The sequence below is a fragment of the Bos taurus genome, chromosome 23 (assembly GCF_002263795.3).
Source record: "Bos taurus isolate L1 Dominette 01449 registration number 42190680 breed Hereford chromosome 23, ARS-UCD2.0, whole genome shotgun sequence".
NCBI lineage: Eukaryota > Metazoa > Chordata > Mammalia > Artiodactyla > Bovidae > Bos > Bos taurus.
Window position 1 is genome coordinate 48,019,337 of NC_037350.1, and position 20,497 is coordinate 48,039,833.

The following is a 20,497-nucleotide window of genomic DNA, read 5'->3' on the forward strand; positions in this document are numbered from 1 at the left end:
GGGAGTCAGTAATGACCATTTCATATCTATAGTAACAGCTGTGTCCACGTAAATGGCTGATTTCTGAAGTATTTTTGTTGGGGGTGGGGGTGGTGAACACTAATTAATTAGCTATTATTATTTATTTTAAAAAATAAAATAGAGGTAGAAAAGGCAATTAATTCATAGTCTGGCGTTTTTGGAAACCTGGTGAAAGTTGTGGGCTTTCTTCACCAGAAGGTGCGTCTGTGCTTGCTGTCAGGCACCAACCCCTGAAGCCCCTCATCACCAACCTGCTGCCTAAGCACAGAGGCCAGCTCTCATGTGATACTTCAGGCGTTTAATTCTTAAGCACAGTCTTTAGCTTGTAAACATTCGTTGTAAACATTTACTATGTGTTTTTTATACTGGGAGGATAATTTGTAACTTACTCCATAAAGAACTTACATTCCTAATAGGTTAGGTGCTCCTAGAAAATAAAAAGGACAGTGGTCAGAGAGAAGACAATCTTTTACTTGTTAAATAAACTTCAGGATGACTCCTCCCATCGGATGAAAGTGAAAGGAGCAGCGCCGGGTTGTTTGGTCTAATTGACCACACTAAGACTAACGTCAGAGAAGAGGCGAAACCCTGCTTGTGGAGAATGGTTCTAACACTGACACTGTTCTGTGTGGTTTCCTCTAACCTGCTGTTCATTGCAGGTGGTTTGTGAAACTGCTGAACATTGTGCCAAGTGCGTGGTGCTGTGTCTGTGAATCCTGTCTTAGTTTGTAACCAGTGTCAGTTGTTTATGCTGTTTGTAAAGATTGTCCTTTTGCAGGTATAAACATGCTCAGCTGTAGACTGCAGGAAGATTTTGCATGGTAGCTTCACTGTCACCGTGACCAGAGTTAGACCGTTCCCGCCCTAGTTGCAGAGTTTTAATGGGCAGTCATAATGGCCTGTCAGTTTCAGGTGTACAGCTAAGGACAGAGATCTGTGTACACTGGGAAGTGGTCACCGCAGTAAGCCTTGTCATCATCTGTCACCATACAAGATTACCCAGAAAAGTGTGTGTGTGTGGTAATGACCTCTAAGATTTACTTAGCAACTTACAAGTATGTAGACTTTTCATTTTGAGTTAACCTCTTGAAGGACTTGAACATTCAGTTTAGAAACCTGTGCTGGGTAAGAGACGTTTATTGGTGATGGTCTTCTTGCATGTGTGTTATTTTTTGAACTAAATGGTAAAATTGAAGAAAAATGCTATTGAATTGAACACATTTATATAGTCAGGCAAGTTAAAACTTCCTCTTTTCTTCCAGATAAAGCTTCACCAAGAAGGTTGCCCAGGAAACGGGCACAGAAGAGATCAGTGGGATCTGATGAGTAAATGTTCCTTTGTGCAACAATTCGGTCTTTACTTAACCCGCCCTAATGTTTTTCGGCCTGATGGGAATTAGTGCAGAGAAGCCATATCACCATAGAAGGCGGCTACTACTTACGTGTGGACTGAGCAATCAGAGTCTGTGGCGATCATATTGCTGAAAATGCACTGCATTTATTTTTCTAAAGTAACAAATTTGGTTTTTTTTAAACCATTAAAATCTATGTGTGTGCGTGCGTGTGTATGTGAGCAGTTGGTCTTAGCAGAATCATTGCTGGCCTGCCTGAAGCAGCCTTTAGAATACTAAACGTGTGCATTGTCTCCTCTTGGGCATGTGCTGACATTTTCTCCCCACAACTCAGCGCTTGCCCAGTATGATTGTAGAGGTCCTGCCTTGGACTGTTCACAGTTGTTTCTTGTTTAGAGTAGCTCACATCCCAACTGCTGACACAGATGTGCGGGTTTTTGCTGTTTTACGGCTAGTATTCTAAAGGCGCAAGCAGGAGCAGCTGCTTTTAGCAGTAACGTTGTTGGGTATTTTGCTGCTGTTTACTATAATGCACACCTTCAGAAACCTTCCCCAGTGAGTTAGGCAATTTGGGGATCTCTAGCACCAAAATTGTGAAACATGAAAATTCTGGTTTTGATCCATAAAACCAACGTCACTGTCTTTTAAAAAAAAAAAAAAGAAAATGGTACCTTTGTGGAGACTGAGTTGTTGTCCGTTGTTCTGTTTCTGACCCGAGAGATGCAGTGGAGTGGCTGAGACCACTCTGGTTTTGTTTTTCCCCTAAGAGATCGTTTTTCTCAACCGAACCGTCTTGCTTAAGAAACGTTGCCTTGGTCTGCAGACTAAGCAAAGTTCTAATAAGAGTTGGATAATTTTTAATGGTTAACCAGTTGTTTTCTGTCTAATCTTTGGGGTATTTTGGTTATTGATTTTTTTTTTTAAAGTTAATCTGAAAAACTCCAAAATCTTAAGCACTTAGAATCTCAAAACCAAAATGAATTGGACTTCATAAAATTCCTCTTAGTCTCCCTTGTCCTTGACGGTAAATTAAGTTTGACATTGTCAGACTGGGTAAGCACCAGAGTAAAATAGTACGAACAAATAAGAGGCTTTTCCCCTCTGTCCTTAAGCCATATTCTTCTACATATATTTTGTAAGGAAATGGTAAATGAAGTTTTAGTAGCTGTTTTATTCCTGATCTGTCTTCATTATAATGAACTTAATCCCTCTTTATTATAATTCCCCCTACACCCATGCTCACACAAGAAAATAACAGAACAGAAATGAAAAATCTTTCCAAGTTGCTTAAGTATTTAAACATCTGAGCCAAAGCTGACGTCAAGGAAGCGAGTGACTGTATAGCTGTGAACCGCTTTGCAAGCGGGGCTGAGGTGTCAGATTAACTGCATTGGCTGTGCTGAGCTGTGACTTTCTGTGCCTGTGAAACAGTGTTTGAGTTTTTAATTGGGCTGTACGATCAATAGTTTACTTTGGAAAAGCTCTGTGAGCTCTAAGAAACTGCATGGGTTTTACTTTGATGTAATATAGGAGACCCTCCGCCTTCGGAAGGAATATATTTCAAAACATTTTTGTGAATGTCCCAGGTTTGTGAAATTACAGGGATATAATGAAGTGAGGTGTACTACAAAATTCAGTGACCTCTACGGAGCATTTTATTGAATTCCTGGTGATACTTAGGCAGCGGCAAAGCCAGGCCCGGTTACGGGTGCCGGGCCTCTGGCTCGTGAGTAACCTGCCTTATGTACTAGCCCTTCCACTTCTGAGGTCCAAATTAGCGCACGGAAACCATCTGTCATGTTTTATTTTCTTAGCATAGATTGAGAACACTTGAAAATTCTTAAATCCTCAGATGCCAGGGGTCTCTGTAGTGTCAGTGTTTAGCAGAAACTAACTCCATAATGAATGGAATTCAATTCCACACATGGTTTGTTCAAGCACACTTAATAAGTAGCCTGTTTTTTTAAATGTCTTTTTTAAATGTAAATATTTGGATGAAGCTTTTGTTTGTTTTGATACATTAATTTGCTGCACCAACCATGGTTTCAGAATTCACCTTTTGAACACCTTGGTTCCAGAGTCTGTAAAATGAACTGAGAGTCTTGTGTGTCGAGCCTGTCACTGGGACTTGTGAGAGTAACGTGTTGATAAAGCATGGATCTCACCTCACGTGTGCAGCTGCATCGCTTATTTCACGGTCTGACTACAGGGACTGGAGAGACTTCCTCTCCCGTGAACTCCGAGGTGGACGCCTGGGGATAGGAGAAATCAGAAGGGAAGGATCATTGATTGACTTTAGTTTTTAATTTTAAATAAGTGTCAGAAAATAGTCACTTTGATAGGAGAAAAAGGCACATTTAGATCTTAAAAAATTAAAACGCTCCTGCCCTAAAGGCGTGCTCGCTTTCACAAGCCTGAAGCTGCGTTTCGGTTCTATGCGGAAGCAGGAGTGGGGTGACCCGGGAGCCCTTCTTTAAGGACTTGTGATGTTCTAGAGGAGCAGGCGTGGATAACCGTGACACGTGCGGCTCTCGAACAGCACGTGTCTCGTGTGGATCGGTGATCCCCCTTCCCATGGCATGAGGGAAGACTAGTGCATTTAAGTAATGTGATTTTTCTTAACCAATGAACTTGGCAGTACACATCATTTCTACAGGATTTTGCTAAATTACACCCTTCCATTTAAAGACATTTCCAGATGTGAAGTAGTTTACCAGAGTTTTGGACAGCATCATTTGTAACTGTAAAACCATTAAATTCATTCTAATTTTGTTAAGTAAAGTCCTACTTTTCTTTGAACTAGTATCCCCAGCTTAGTGAAGAGCAGCCTGATGTATAAATGAGACCCTGGTTGTCTAGGGAGCGTTCTAGGTTCTCTAGTCAAGCTGATCGGTATTGGTAAGATCGTCATCCTTACAAGAGAGCAGGCAAAAGTAACAAAACTTGGAGACTGACTTGCCAGCATCTGAAATTTCTTCGGGATTCCTATGATTTTATCCTTTTACACAAAAGGCTGGACTTTAACAGTAGTTAATTACGTAATCTGAAGTTTCAGACTTTGGAATCATGTAGGAGTATGACTTCCCTGGTGGCTCAGCTGGTAAAGAATCTGCCCGCAATGTGGTAGACCTGGGTTCCATTCCGGGGTTGGGAAGATCCCCTGGAGAAGGGAAAGGCTACCCACTCCGGTATTCTGCCCTGGAGAATTCAATGGACTGTGTAGTCCATGGGGTCACAGAGAGTTGGACACGACTGAGCGACTTCACTTTCACACAGGAATACGACTAGGGTTTAGGCTCCATTAAGGCGGCAGGGAAAGAACTTAGAAAATGTCAACCACATGCTGTGTTCTGCTGGGCCTTTCCGTTCATCTCCTAAACCCTCACAACAGTCTGCTGAAAGGTGACGCTGTTCCTTTTACGCACCAGGAAAAAACCAAACCTCCGGAGTTGAAAGTTCGCATGAGGTTACAGACTGCCTCTGGGGTTGGCCCGACTGACTCTACGACCTTCACATCCTTTTCCCTGCACCGGGGTCAAGGCGGAAGCCATCAAACCAAGCACTGGGGCAGCTTACAAATACTGGGTTTTCTAGAATCTGGCAGCTAGCAAGTTCAGATAACTTCACGGTTATTTATTTCAAAATCATGGTGGTTAAAAACACTTCAGGATAGATGTTTGTTTTCAGGGATTGACAAGCTCATCTTGGTGTTGGAGGCGAGAGTGAAGATGCCCGTGCTCTCTGCCCAGGGCGGGGCGCAGGGAGTCATGGGTCCCGTCCACCGTGCAGATGGGGTTCCCAGGAAAACCGAGCATCCCCTAGAGTCACGTAAAGGACGAGCCTTCCGGTTCATAGATCCCAGCGAAAGACGGCTTGACGGCCCTGACTGCTGTCCCTCAGGCAGGCGTCTGTGATGGTCACCTCGTGGAGGGGTCCGCCCCTCCGCTGGCCTGCTGCCCCCAGCTTCTAGTTCACAGTCGTGTGGAAACCTAATGGGGTCTAAAGAAGACGGAAACGGGGCTAGCATTCCCTGGCCGTCTCCCAGAGAGAGGACTGGTCAGATGTTGTCCTGCGGATAAGCCAGTTCGCAGTTCCGCGAGCTGCCTCGGAGGGGTTGGGGTCGCTGTGGTGGGCCAGCCAGGGGGTCGGGACACAGGCGGCCCTGGCCAGGAGCCGGCGGTGACCGCGAGACGGCAGCTCGTCCCTCGAGGCCCAGCGGGTTTCCTAGACTGACACAGGCCTGTGTCCTTCAACGTTCAGTGGGTTTTTTCTCTTTAAAACTAGTTTAGGAGCCCTTGGGTCTGCTTAGGTTGAAATCCTATCGCCCTCCTTGGTTGGGGGCCCTGGGCTCTGGCTTGGGGAGCCTGCCCCCTGTGCCCCCAGGGTTGTGGTGCTGAGGCCCCGCAGCAGGTGACCGGGTGCTGCCGCGTCGTGGGGACACGAGGCTGAGGAGAGGCGGTGCTCCGGGGTGGCCTGACGGTGCAGGTCTGGGGGGACAGAAGTTGAACGGTGTTCGTTCTTAACGAGAGCGGAACGCCTTCTGCTGGACGCGTCGGGCGGCCAGCTCTGGCTTTAACCGTGAAGGGCCGCCCCGGGAGCTCTGGTCGTTGGCCCGGGTGGGTCCGCACCTGCGCGCCTTGCTGAGCACGAGCGCCCCGAGTGCCGTAGCCGCCCCAAAACGCTCCTGAAAGCCCCAGCGGAACACCCTGCGGCCTCAGGCGCCCGCCTCAGCCCGTGTGTCGGGACCCTCGCCCCGCCTCGCGCCTCCGTACGCGCCCCCTTCACCGCCTGTCCCTCCTCCAGACGCCCGTCAAGGCCGCCGGCCCTGGGGCCGCGCCTGGCGCTTCCTCCGAGGCGGGTCCCGTCGGCGCCCCCGCGGCCGGGAGTCAGGGTGCCCGGGACGCCGGCTGCGACTCCGGGGGACTCCTCGCCTCCCGGCGGGCCGTCCTCGGAGCCCCGAGCGCCGCACCCTGCTCTCGGAGCCACCGCGCGGCTGGGCTCCCGCTGCTGTGATCTGAGGGCGCGCCCCTCGCGGCGCTGGCTGCGGCCCGCGAGCGGAGGTGCGACCTGGCGAGGCCGAGGCCTGCCGTCCCTGCGCCGCGGGGCGAGGCGGCCCGGCCGGCGGGCTGGGGGCCTCTCCTGACGGGCGCCCAGGGGAGCCGGGTGGGCTGTGGCCAGGCTGGCGGCCTGCTGGGTGGACATGGCCGCCCCCCAGGGCGCCCCGCACGGAGACTTTCCGGCCTCAGCTCGCGTCAGCTGGTTCTGGCTCCAGGTCCCCTTCTTCGCTGGGCCGTCAGCTCGGCTTCCGCCTCGGAGACCTCTCCCGGGGTCTCAGCTCGCCCCTTGGCCGCGTGTGCGGTCCGTTCTTGGCCTTGACCCACGAGTCTGCCCCCTGGCCCTCAGGTCCCCTGCTGTTCTAACCGCCTGTGGCTCACCTTCGCAGAAACGTTTTCTCCTCACCCCATACCCCTCCATCAATGTCCCGATCTGACTTCTTGTCTTTCTTCAGTAACATGACGGGTTTATCCAGCGTCAGATCTCAGGCCCAAGGTCAGTGATTTGCCTTTAAAGTATTTAACACAGTCTTAATAATTCTACCTCTGCTGTGAATTAAATTGGGCTTGCCTAGTGACACCGTGGTAACGAATCCGCATGCCAGTGCAGGAGACACGAGAGACGCAGTTCCATCCCGGGGTCGGGAAGATCCCCTGCAGGAAGGCAGGGCAACCCGCTTCATCTGGAGAATCCCAGGGACAGAGAAGCCTGGTGGGCTACAGTCCATGGGGTCACAGAGAGTCGGACACAACTCAGCAGAGAGCACACATGAATTAAATTAGATCTCAGTTCTCTCCATTTCAAAATTGTAGAGATTTAAGGGCTTTTAAAGAAATCTGAATCCACTCAGTACAGGGGGAATGTCTCTGGTTCAGAACGCTTCTTTTTCCGTTTCCTGCTTCAGCTCAGGAGGACTCGGGTGTTCGCTGTGTTAGCCCCAGCAGCCCTGGGTGTTGGTCAGGCTGTTTATGACACTGTTCTTCTGCAGTGTGCATTTCATCGGTGACTGTGTCTGAGAATGTTACCCGGCCACCTTTCAGAACTGACTAGTTCATGAAACGTTTGAGTTAATTCCTGCTCCTTGAGCATCTGGAAGTCGAAGTTTTCCCAGCTTGGTAAACCCAAGAACACCATTTTTCCCTTGGTTATTTCCCTTAGTCCAGTCTGCCCCCTGCACTGGTCTTACAGGCTGTCAAAACACATCCTTTTATTATTTGCATATCCCTAATTCAAGCTGATTGTGAAAGGATTTTCACGCAATACAAAATGATTGATAAAGTGCCAGTGAGTTTCACTGCTGGGCTTCAGGGTCTTTGAGAAGCACAAAGTGCGTCTAAAATATTGAGCAAAAGGAAAACTAGAATCTTGATCTTCACTTCCTTCTGGAATTTGTAAAAAGCTTCACATATTTTCAGCTTCTAAAACTTAGACCTTTCAAGTTACAGAGTCTCCCTTGAGACTGAAGATGGTTGAAGATGAGCTTTACACGTGCCGCGTGACTGTTTAAGTAAGGCCATAAGACACCTCCCCCCCACACACACACACGTACACGCATTTGTGTATTAAGTTTTGGTTCCTAGATTAGAGACTGCTTACCCTGACTGTTCAAATGTTCTTAAGCAAGCCGAGATACATCTCTGGTTTCACCAAGTCACCAGAGTCAATACTGACTCACTATCACTGAGTCAGTACCTAAAATTTCCTTCAGGATTTGTTGAATTAATGGTATTCTTCATAGAAAAAGTAACCTTGGATAAGAAGATGTGCATATTTAGGGGATTTAATCTTTGTAACTATGTAATATTTTCAGTCTTGTATGCTAAAAGGAATGAATTAAAAAAATATTAGGGCAGTAAGAACCAGCATTTTAATTTTTCCTCTACAGCACTTGAAATACTCAGTATTAAATAAATGTCAGGTTACGCCAAAGTCTGAAAAGAAATATGCAAAACGGCGAAAGCAGTTTCTGTGGCAGGGTGGTGGTGATTTTTTTCTTTTCGAAGTGTTTGTAATGTGCTTATATTTTATAATGGAAAAAATAAACGTGTTAAATTTACGTGAGCCCCCTATGATGAGTGTAAAAGTCCCAGTGGCTGCGGGCAGCTTCACTGTAGCCCATAAAGAAAGTTAGCCCATTTAAAACTTAGACGTTTTTGTCGTTTTTACACATTCAGAGAAAATTAAGGTAGATGGGTAGAAAATCCATAAAAGCATCTTTCCTTGGAAGGAACCCAGGCCTGCTTCTCAGCTGTTAATAAACCACCTGCATGGCCATCTGGGTGCGTGCCAGGCACTATGCCAGACCCTCCAGTGCCCGCAGGCAGACCGGTGAGGGGACAGGGAGGTGGCTGGCACCCACGGGCGATGTGGTCCTCACTTGCTCCCCCCACTCCCTGCTCCCCCGCAGCCCCGGCAGTGACCGCCTCTGCCCAGGGCTCACCCTGCGCTGGGGTGCCCTGTTTGGGCCCACCCTTCCCTGACAGCTCGCTGCGTCCGAGGCGCGCCCCCATCCCGATCCCCGCATCGCCTCACAGTCCCCCTCTGGGTCGCCCTCATCCCCACTTGGGTCTGAAGCTGCCCGGTCCTTCCACCGCCCGCCACCCCTTTTTGAATTGTAAGCTTCATGAATGACAGCAGGAATTCCCACTTAACCACGTCACCGAGTCTTGAAAATGGTACCTGGCCTATGGTTCAGTTCAGTTCAGTGGCTCAGTCGTGTCCGACTCTTTGCGACCCATGAATTGCAGCACGTCAGGCCTCCCTGTTCATCACCAACTCCCAGAGTTCGCTCAGACTCAGGTCCATCGAGTCAGTGATGCCATCCAGCCATCTCATCCTTTGTTGTCCCCTTCTCCTCCTGCCCCCAATCCTTCCCAGCATCAGAGTCTTTTCCAGTGAGTAGGGAGTGTACCAGTTAAATAACGTACTAAAAATCACCAGCTACCAAGTGGCAGAGTTGAGACTGGGGGACTTCCCCTTGTGGCCCAGTGGGTAAGAATCCACCTGTCGATGCAGGGGACATGAGTGCAGTCCCTGGTCCGGGAAGATCCCACACGCCGCAGAGAATTCAAGCCTGTGAGCCGCACCTGCTAAGCCTGTGCTCCGGAGCCCTGCTCGCTGCAACTAGAGAAAGCCTGCGTGCGGCAGCCGAGACCCAGCAGGGCCAAAGATAGATACGTTTTTTTAAAAAACTGAGATGGACACAAGCACGTCTGTCCAGAACCTTCACAGAAGTGCTGGTCTCCCAGCCCCCAGTCCCTGAAAACCCAGGAGAAAACAGGTTGCCCTGCCGGCCCTGGGTTCACACAGGCCCTCATCCCGGCACATCTGCGCGTCCGCCTGGGCCCTCCAGCCTCACGGGACGGACGGACGGACGGACAGACGGCTGTGGGATGAGGGTGCCAGGGGAGACGGCGCTCCAGCTCCACTGCCAACACAGAGCCCCTGGAAACGGCGAGAGTCCGGGGAGCGGCTCACGGGAAACCCCGTAGGTCAGCTCCGCATCGGAAGGGGACCAGTGAGGGCGTCAAAACCGGGTCTTGTCCCGAAGCGTCAGTAGACTGGAAGCCTTAAACATCTTTGTTGTTGTTGTTAAATGTGTAATCTAAGCTTAGCAAAGTATGCCAGGTTGAGACCATGAAGCCATCAGAGGTGACACGCTGACCCCCCTCCCCTGTTGCAAGACCACCACGAGGACAGAGAGCAAAGAAAACTGCGCAGCAGCACAAGCCCCCTTCAAGCAGTGTTTGAGGTCAGGAGACCCGCTGTGTCATGAAGGCTTTTTAAAAAGGGAGGAATTCCTTGCCTGCATCGGTCTTCTTGGTTTCATCAGCAGCAGTATTCCTCCTCTGCCAGAATCCTCCAAGGGAAGGGAAGCACTTTGAAGCCGGAGTTGCCCCCAGGCCCCTGGGAACTCGGTTGCGCAGGGCGGTTCTGCTGCCCCCTGCTGCTCACGGGTGGTACAGCCTCCAGGTTCATTCCCATGGCTGCCCCCGGGCATTCCGGCAAGACTCAGGGATTATCCCCGCCTAAAGCCTCCCAATGGCAACCCACTTAAGTACTCTTGCCTGGAAAATCCCATGGACGGAGGAGCCTGGTAGGCTGCAGTCCATGGGGTCGCTAAGAGTCGGACACGACTGAGCGACTTCACTTTCACTTTTCACTTTCATGCATTGGAGAAGGAAATGGCAACCCATTCCAGTATTCTTGCCTGGAGAATCCCAGGGACAGAGGAGCCTAGTGGGCTGCTGTCTGTGGGGTCGCACAGAGTCGGATACGACTGGAGTGACTTAGCAGCAGCAGCAGCAGCAAAGCCTCCCTGGTGACTCAGCGGTAATCTGCCTGCCAGCGCAGGAGACGTGGGTCTGATCCCTGGGTCGGGAAGATCCCCCAGAGGAGGGCATGGCAACCCGCTCCAGTATTCCTGCCTGGGAAATCCCATGGACAGAGGAGTCTGGTGGGTTACAGTCCATGAGGTTTCGAAAGAGTCAGATATGACTTAGGGGCTGAACAACAACAAAAGCAAACCACCTACTCCAACCAGCACAGCCCACCGCCTGGGCATCCTGTGCTCCACGCCCACCCCAGGCATCAGACTTGCTTGTGCGAAGACATCAGTGAGGTTATTTGGATTGAGTTGAGTGATCACGTCAGCGGAAGGACGTGGTCACCTGGGGAGCTGACCAGACGTGGTACGTGGTCTCCTGAAGGTGTCTGGTCTCCCAGGACAAAGCTACTGCCCACTGCTGTTCCTCCATCACGTCCTCATATGTGTTAACTTCTGATGAACTTACCGAAGGCTGAGACAAGAGTATGATGCTCAACAGCCCTTGTTTGACTCAAGACGCACCCACTTAGTGGCTGAATAATGTCATACAAGTCACTTAATGGGTCTCAACCTGTTTCTTCCCTAAAATGGGGATCATCTTAACTACAGTTATTAGTTATTAATGTTCAGTGAGAATTTATAAAGCCCTCACTATATGCTGAGTGTTGAATTTTTAAAAAGATTTTGCACATACAAAGAAGCCGATCCCAGTGCTGGCCAAGGGTATGAGCTCATTTTCACTACTAGGAAGGTGTCTTTTCCTCGTTGCATAAGCAACATTTACCTGTCAGCCAACTGAAAACCATCAGCAGCAACTTAATTTTCCCTTAGAATTGTGAGATTCTGTTTAAAAGGTGTGATTTCTTTTTTCCTCCTGTATGTAAAAGAGCCTCGTACGCTATCAGAGCTGGGAAGAACCTGGAGAGTCATCAGGCCAGCTTCCTGCCCACCTGGCCAGGCGGCCCAGCCACCTTTGGACAGCGCAGCTAGTAGTCACTCCTTTCTTGAACCCAAACCCACTTTGCTGTGGTCTGTATCCTGGTCCTGCGCTGCAGACCAGCTTAGGGAAGAACCCGCCTTCTCCCCCTTACAGCAGGCCTTCTTGTGTATGTGAAGACCTCTCCCCCGCCTTTGTCAGAAATCATCTTCTACCCAGGCTCGAATACAAAGTAATTATAACCACCTCCATCTAGTTTTTTCCCAGAGCAAATAGCGCCTTGATCATTGCCTGCTTGTGTGTCTGCTCAGTCCTGTCTGACTCTTTGCGACCCCATGGACTGTAGCCCGCCAGGCTCCTCCGTCCACCGGATTCTCCAGGCGAGAATACTGGGCTGGGTTGCCATTTCCTCCTCCAGGGGATCTTCCCGACCCAGGGGTGGACCTGCGTCTCTTGCTTCTCCTGCATTGGCAGGTGAGTCTTTACCGCTGAGCCACCTGGGAAGCCTTTACTACGATGGGAATTAGTCTGCTCACTTAAATCTTACATATTTTACTAATATTAAAGGGTCCAAAGTGATGGAGATAAAGGATGAAAACAGCTGTCATTTGTTCTCCCTCTAAAAACGCATCACTTCAACAAGTTCTTGTCTTAGGCAGCGTTGGCCATCTTCACTGCCCCTGAGACGGGGGAGGGGTGGCTGCAGGGGGGTTTGCCCAGGGTGCTGTCCCCAGAGCTGCCGAGTCGCACTGCGGGCCTGGGCCCAGGAATCTGCATTCTAACGGGCAGCACCAGTGCCCCCAGCGCCACGCCTTCCCCAGGAGAGTCGGTCCTGCCCGACGGTCCGCCGACCGCACCGCAGTGAGCCAGGCTGCCCCGCCCACCCTCCGGAAGCTCTTCAGCCGTGAGCAGTAGGCCGGCTTGGGCACCACAACGGTGGGCTCGGCCTGGAAGGGGGGCCGCCTTGCTCCCCTGCACAGCCCCTTCCATGTGCTGGAGGCCCCAGAGGCTGGAGGAGGAGGTGGCGGGGCCGTAACTGACCCCGGGCGGGCTTCCTCTGCCCCCGGGGCTCCTCAGCATTTCCGAGTTGACTCCGGCTGCTCAGGGCCCCAGCCCTGTCCGAGGAGGCTCCAATGTCAGCGGTTAGAGCTGAGGGGTGTGGATCCACGGAGCCAATTTTCCGGGGTCACCCAGCTAATGAGAGATGGGGCTGGGCACTGCCACAGGCAGCCTGACTCCAGGAGCCCCCACTGCTTGGCCTCGGCCCTGGCTCTCTCCCCCTGACCTGGGGGTGTGAGGACAGCCCGCCAGAGCCCCGACGTCCTGCAGGGCCTGCAGGTCACCCCGCTGCTCCTCAAGCCACCCCCTCCCTCGCGATGTCCTGTCTCGGCGCTGTCCCCCCCACAGGAAACTCCTTCAGATGGTCCCCGTCCACGTCACCTCCTAAGGGTCCCAAAACCCAGCCGTCCTCTGACCCCCAGACCTTCGTCCCAGGTGGCTCCCCCAGGTCAGTGAGCAGGGGACAAACGCGGCGCCCACATGGTGGCCATGCCTGTGATGCTGCTGCTGATCCACCCCCTGCCCCCACCACGAGCTGCCACCACGACCCCAAGGAGGAGACGGCCTCCCCCACGGCCTGCAGGACCCAGACCCAAAGCTCTCCTGTCGACTGCCGCAACCCCCGAACCTGAGCCCACACTGGCCCTGCTCCCACCTGGCCCCCCCGCCCCCCAGGCCTTGCCCGCCTGCCCGCCCCCGCTGGTCCAGCACCCAGCCTGGGAGCAGCCTTCAATTTTGACATCATTCAAGAAATTCTGCAAAGAAACTCCCTAACCCCTCCATCTTCACCCAGATCACTAACTGCTAACGTCCTGCCGGACGGACACGCATGAGCCACACACAGCCTCCCCTGACTGCTCAGGCCTCCCGCCCTGAGAGCACCAGTGTGCATCTGAGGGGACCACGCACTCTAGGTGACCGAGTCGTGGTCGCCACCTGGCCAAGCACCTCCGGTGCTGGCTTGTCTGCCTGCTTGAGGGACAAGTCCAGGTTCCCGCAGTCCATGCACTCATCATGAGTCCACAGTCCCCTTGGGTCTGGACACTTCCTGGGCCTTTGGGGGACACTGGATCTGGATGCTTCCTGGGCCTCTGGGGTGGGGGGCACTATCTGGACGCTTTCTGGGCCTTTGGGAGGGACACTGGATCTGGACGCTTCCTGGGCCTCTGGGTGGGACACTGGATCTGGACGCTTCCTGGGCCTCTGGGTGGGGGGCACTATCTGGACGCTTCCTGGGCCTCTGGGAGGGACACTGGATCTGGACGCTTCCTGGGCCTCTGGGTGGGACACTGGATCTGGATGCTTCCTGGGCCTCTGGGAGGGACACTGGATCTGGACGCTTCCTGGGCCTCTGGGTGGGACACTGGATCTGGATGCTTCCTGGGCCTCTGGGTGGGACACTGGATCTGGACGCTTCCTGGGCCTCTGGGTGGGACATTGGATCTGGACGCTTCCTGGGCCTTTGGGAGGGACACTGGATCTGGACGCTTCCTGGGCCTCTGGGTGGGACACTGGATCTGGACGCTTCCTGGGCCTCTGGGGAACACTGGTGCTTTGAGGGAGCGCAGGCTCCGCGTGTCCCAGTCGGGGCTTGTCTGTGACTAGACTCAGGCCTAGAGCCACACAGGCCCTGGGCCCCTGCCTGGCCCAGAGGCCCCGCCGCCCGCGTGGCAGCGGTGGGGTGGTAGGGCGTGTTGGTCTCCTGCTCGAAGGAGGCTTTCTCAGGACCCCCGCCCCTGGGCACCTAGGGTCAGGTCAGGGGCCAGACCCCATCAAGGCCTGGGCACAGACCCGATGAGACCCAGGCCGCCGGCCCACTGCAGGTTCCGGGGGCCGGGCCTCTGGCAGAGCAGGGGCTTGATCGATATTTGCTTAGTGAGTGAAAGGATGAGAGAGACTGTTCAGGAGCTGATTCTGTACCAAAGCAAACGCTCCGCATGGCCCAGACGCGCCTGGGCGGCTTTCGCTTTATGCACGGCGCATGGCTACGCTTGCGGGCCTCTTAGGCCCGATTCTCACTGAGAGCACGGAAGCCTCAGTCCCAGTAAAGGTTCCTTCCGGGATCCACAGAGTAGACTAATTCTAGAAGCTGAACCCGGGTCCAGGATTTCTCCGTTTGATTCCTTGTGGGAGGCGGGGTGGGAGGGAAGGGGTGTCTCCGGGTCTTGGGTCCTGAGACTGGAGCCCAAAGAGGAGCCCTCGGGGCAGTCCTCGGGCCGGGCGGGCCGCCCGGGCTGACCGTCTCCCTCTGTCGTTCCAGACGCAGGCGGAGGGAGACGCACTGAGGCCCCGAGGCCGCTGCACGGCGCCGCAGGAAGACCCGCTCCCGGAGGCCCGGCCCGGCCGCGAGCCCCGCGCGGGACCCTCCGCGCAGCCCCGCGGCGCTGGCCGGCGGCCGGGCCGGGAGGTGCCTGGACCGCCGCTGGGAGGGGTCTGGGTGGCCGGCTCCCCTCCGCCCCCGGAGGACGGGTGAGGCCGACGGGAGGCCCGGGGCCGGGCCCCCGCCCGGTGCTCCGTCCGCCTGCGCGTCCCCGTCACGAGCACTGAGCCCGGGAGTGACGGGGGGCCGCAGACCCCTCGGCCGCGCCTGGCGGCCCTTCGGGGCCCAGCGCAGGGAGGGCGTGGGGCCGCCCCGTGGTGCCTGTGGGAGCGGGGACTTCCCCCGGCGAGGCTGCGACGTGCGGGCCTCACCCCGCGCTCTGATTATGCTGATGTGACTGACCTGAACCGCACTGAATCGAATTGGGTGGAAATAAATGGAATTCAAAGGCTACCAACATGTCTGCCTCTTTCACTGAGGGCCAGGCCCGGCGGTGAGGACCGTCCTTGTCTCCGCACCAGCCAGGCCGAAACCGCGCTGCTGCGGCAGGAGAGGGACGGGGGCCAGCACGGACGGGAGGGGACGGAGGAGAGGGACAGGGGCCACCATGGACGGGAGGGGACGGAGCGGGAGCAGCAGAGACGGCAATGGAGCAGGTCCGGCTGGCGGAGGACGCGGACGCACGCAGACACGTTCGTGCAGATGAGAGCATCTCGGGCGTGGCCCGTGGACCCCACATGTGGAATCACCTGGAAGGTCCCCCAGGCCGACAGCAGAGTCTCAGGGAGCTGGACCAGGAATCTGCATTTTCAAACAACTTCTACAAGTGGATTCGAAGTTTGAGACTCACTGAGGGGAGGGGGGGTGGGCCGTGGGGTGTCAGTCATTCCCCTTCCTATGGGGGCCTTCCCCAGGGGCTGCTGCCCCGCGCCCTGGGACCCCCGGGCGCTCCCGGGAATCCGGGTATTCGCTCTGCTGACACGCTTCCAGCGCCTGATGGCAATGGGACGGTCGCGACACTTGGGGCACTCAGGTCTGACCAGGCACGCCTTCCTTCTCTCTACGCCCATCCTGGATTCCAGGGCCAGAAGTGGGATGCCTCACACAATCAAGAAATGCCCAGCACGCCGGGATCTGGAGGTGGGTGCCTGAGCCACACTGCCATGGGTCCTGGCCCAGCGGCTGGAGGCCTGAGGTCGAGGCGTCGGTGGGCCGGTTCCTCCTGAGGCCGCCCTCCTCCCCGGGCGTCTTTTCCCGGAGTCCTCATGCGGTCTGTGCACACACATTCCTGGTGTCTGGGGCCAGATATCCTCTTCTTGTAAAAGACCAGTCAAATTGGATCAGGGCCGCCCTGTGGTGTGCTGAATCGCTCAGTCGTGTCCGACTCTTTGCCACCCCATGGACTGTAGCCCACCCGGCTCCGCTGTCCTTGGAATTCTCCAGGCTAGAATACTGGCGTGGGTTGCCATGCCCTCCTCCAGGGGATCTTCTCTACCCAGGGATCGAACCCGGGTCTCCCTCATTGCAGGCGGTTTCTTCATCGTCTGAGCCACTAGAATACGGAGTGGCTGAATTCCCCACCCAGGAATCGAACCAGGGTCTTCTGGATTGCAGGCAGATTCTTTACCAGCTGAGCTATCAGGGAAGTCCCAGGCTCCTTTTAACTTAATCACCCTCCATATATAGCCACACCTGAGGTGCTGAGGGTACAGCTGAGGGCCTAATTGAACACATAAATGGGGGGCTCCCACAGTTCAGCCCACAACAGGTGGTGTTTCCTTTGCTATAATCTGGAACATGCACGTGGAGAAGCGCTTTGATCACCTAAGTGCTGTCTCTCAAGTTTAAGCTGCCCTTCCTCCCTCTTGTCCAGTTCATCTTATCTTTAGATCAACATGTGACAGGTGCGGCCTCCGAACTGTGGACGTTTTTAGGATTCTCCAGGGCTTCTTGCTGAGCCTCTGTCTCTCGTATCAACACAAAGTTGAACTGCGGCCCAGAACGTCCCAGTGGCAGTGTATGACCTAGCAACCCTGGGACATGTTAGCGACCCAGGCCCGTCATCAGCCAACATTCCTCATACACGTGCCGAGCATCCAAATTTCCCACCTCCCACAGTCGGTACCTTGTGGCCATCGAGGAACCCAGGTCCCTCCTGCCTCCGGTAGGAACCACTGCCGGGGTCGCTGCACGAGGGACGGACATGACAGCAACATCTCCAGCTGCGCTGCCGCCTCCCTGACTCAGGGTCCCCACTACCTTCCAGAAAACCACAGATTCTGGGGACTCCCCTGGTGGTTCAGTGGCTGAGACGCTGTACTCCCAACGTGGGGGACCTGGGTTCAATCCCTGGTCAGGGAGACTGATCCCGCATGTTGCGTCCAAGACCCAGTGCAGCCAATGAGTACATTTTTCTTCTTTTTATTTTTAAAGAAGCTTCCCTGGTGGCACAGGAGTTAAGAATCCGCCTGCCAGTGCAGGGGACCTGAGCTCAGTCCCTGGTCCGGGAAGATCTCACGTGCCTCAGGGCAACTAGGTCCATGGGCCACAACTACCGAAGCCCCGGCTCCACTGCAGTGCAAAGCCCGCACGTCCCCATCTAGAGGGTGTTCCCTCATCACCGCGTCTAGACAAAGTCCACGCGCAGCAGCGAAGACCCAGCACGGCCAAAATACATACAGAAACCACACTGCTACGGAGTTCTAAGCCTACTTCAAAAAGTATTCTGAAATGAATAGATGTTGATTTTGCATAACATGTAAAAGCACTTAGCTTGGTCACATCGGGGAGCCTATAATAGAAAGTAAAACAGGCTTTTTTATCTCAGCTCCATGTGACGACGGCTGACGTTGTCCCAGGCGCCCCTGAAAGGGCCTCCCTGTCCCCGCAGATCCCTGGAACAGAAGCTGACGGTCTACCTCTGTCAAGGCCTCAGTTCCCCAGGAGACCCGGGGACTGTTGTTCGAAGCGGCTTCTATGTATTTGAAACTCCACACCTACCTGCTGTCCTGGGAGATGGGTATTTTATATGCACTTTGGAGATTAAAGACGCCAAGTCCTGAGGCGCGGGATCTCAGGCAACGGTCAGGGTGGGAGGTGAACCCCAGGCTGCCCGGCTCCGCGTTACCCACAGGGTACCTGCAGCTGGGCGGGCCCAGCCTTCTGCACGGCGGCGGGGAGCTCCAGGGAGCACTCACACCTTCAGCACCTGCACAGCCCCACCCCAGAGACCGAGTAACTGCCTGGGGCCCTCACCGGGCTTCCCTGGTGGCTCAGCTGCAATTTAAGAATCCACCTGCAATGTGGGAGGCCTGAGTTCGATCCCTGGGTTGGGAAGATCCCTTGGAGAAGGGAAAGGCTACCCACTCCAGTGTTCTGGCCTGGCGAATTCCATGGACTGTATAGTCCATGGGGTCGCAAAGAGTCGGACACGACTGAGGGGCTTTCACTTTCACTTAGAATCAATCTGGAAGCACTCTCTCCCTTCCCTTTCCCTTCACTGGACCTGAGCAGACCTGAGCCGTCCCCAGGTGACTGTAATGAAGCCCTGTCTGCGGCCAAGGGCAGCACCTGGGAAGGGCAGAGCCAAAAACCCGAGCCCTTCACCCCAAGCGTGGGTGGAGCCATTCACTGACAATGCACATGTCCACCTGGCCTGGGCAGAAACCCTAGCGCTGGCACCGGCCGGCTGGAGGGACGAGGCCCAGAACTGTATACCAGCCACTGCCTGGACCACACAGCCCGCAGGGTCACCCCCGGGGCTTTGCCTCTACCTGTGAAAACACGCTGAGCGGCTGCGGACTGTGGGCACTGGGCTAGGTTCTGGAGGGGACACAGCACTGAGTGGCTGCCCCCCTTGTCCTCCAGCCCAGGAGACACTGCTCAGCTAAAAAAAAAAATGTGGGGCAGGGGAGGCCAAATATATTCCACTAAATGACCAGAACGTGGTTCAGCTGATGCTGGGAAAGACCGAGGGTAGGAGAAGGGGGCGACGGAGGATGAGATGGTTGGTGGCACCACTGATTCAACGGACAGGACTTTGAGCAAACTCAGGGAGACAGTGAAGGACAGGGAAGCCTGGGGTGCTGCTGTCCATTAGGTCGCCGAGAGTCAGACATGGCTTAGAGACTGAGCAACACAGTGGTAGAGAACCCGCCTGCCAATGCAGGACGCTGAAGTTCCATCCCTGGGTTGGGCAGATCCCCGGAGGAGGAAATGGCAACCCCCTCCAGTATTCTTGCCTGGAGAATCCCACGGACAGAGGAGCCTGGTGGGCTACAGTCCATGGGGACACAAAGAGTCAGACACGACTGAGTGAATCACACACACACAAAGAACCAAGCAAGCACCCAGCTGGGGGTGCTGGGCAGGGAGAACCTGGGGAAGCCCCCTGGGCTGTGTGTGCCCAGGTGACCGTGGGCACGGCGGGGAGGAGACAGGTGTTTGCCATTGAGAGCTGGCTGACCGTGAGCCATGCCTGAAACACACACGGGGTTGACGAGGGCTTCCTGCTGCTACCGGCCGCTGTGCAGACAGAGGGCATGTGGGTTCTCTGCCCGAGGGGAGCCCTGAAAAGCTGCTTGGAAGCCCCCTCTTTTTTCTATCTTGGTCCCCATCCCCAGCCTCTGATCTCATTCACCCCCAGAACTTCCCTCCTCCAGGACTCAAACGCAGCTGCAGCGTTCACTGTCCCCTGAGCCACAGGCATCCCACCAGGACGCCCGCAAATGCCCCTCCTCCTGGGGACAGCCACCCCCACCTGCCCTCCTCTGAGCCACCTTCCCAGTCACTTCTGGGTCCCTGGAGAAGGAGCAGCTGGGGGTGAGCCGGGGAGCAGAGCCGGAGAAGGCGACCCTGAAACCATGCCGGGGCATGGACGCTCAGAGCCGCCTGCCACAGGAGCTGGCCCGCGCGGGGTTCTATCCCTTGCCGTCATGGGCTCCTCGAGCAAGAGGACCCACGGCCTCCGGGCCCAGCGGCCAGCTCCTGGCTGCTCCCTGGCGGCCCTGGTGAGAGCCCCCCTACCCCCCATCCCGTGCCTCTCTGCACCCGGGACCCCTCCCCACCTCCTCACCTGGGCCGGGACGACTTCACGACTTCAGCCCTTTCCTCCACAGGCCTCCGGCTCCGCTCCGCCCTGCACTCCGCCCGGGATGTTTCCAGAACCAGCTGTGCTCCAACAACTGCCTTCCTTGACCCCACTTGCCACCAGGGCTGCGCTCTGGACTCTCAACGCTAATCCCGGGCCCTCCAAAGGCCACTGGCTGCGGCCTCCCCCCTCACCTCCCGGGCACCCACCGGGGGTCACCGAGCCCACCACGTGCCTCCCAGGCCCGCCCACCACGCCCCCTGACCCCTGACCCGCCCTCCTCCAGGTGATGCTCATCCCGGCTCCCAGCCCCTTTGAAATCATTGTGGAATCCTGT

General features: G+C 54.9%; 1 protein-coding gene across 2 annotated transcripts in view; it reads left to right on the forward strand.

The window, feature by feature from the left end:
* SSR1 (signal sequence receptor subunit 1) overlaps positions 1–15,524 on the forward strand; it is a 30,129-nt gene extending 14,605 nt beyond the window's left edge. Inside the window, exon 8 of one of the 2 annotated variants that reach the window (XM_024983621.2) lies at positions 15,012–15,524. In XM_024983621.2, coding sequence (XP_024839389.1) covers positions 15,012–15,298 — 287 coding nt within the window. In that variant the 3' untranslated portion in view covers positions 15,299–15,524. 2 annotated transcript variants of the gene reach the window in all.
* The last annotated feature ends 4,973 nt before the right edge of the window (positions 15,525–20,497 follow it).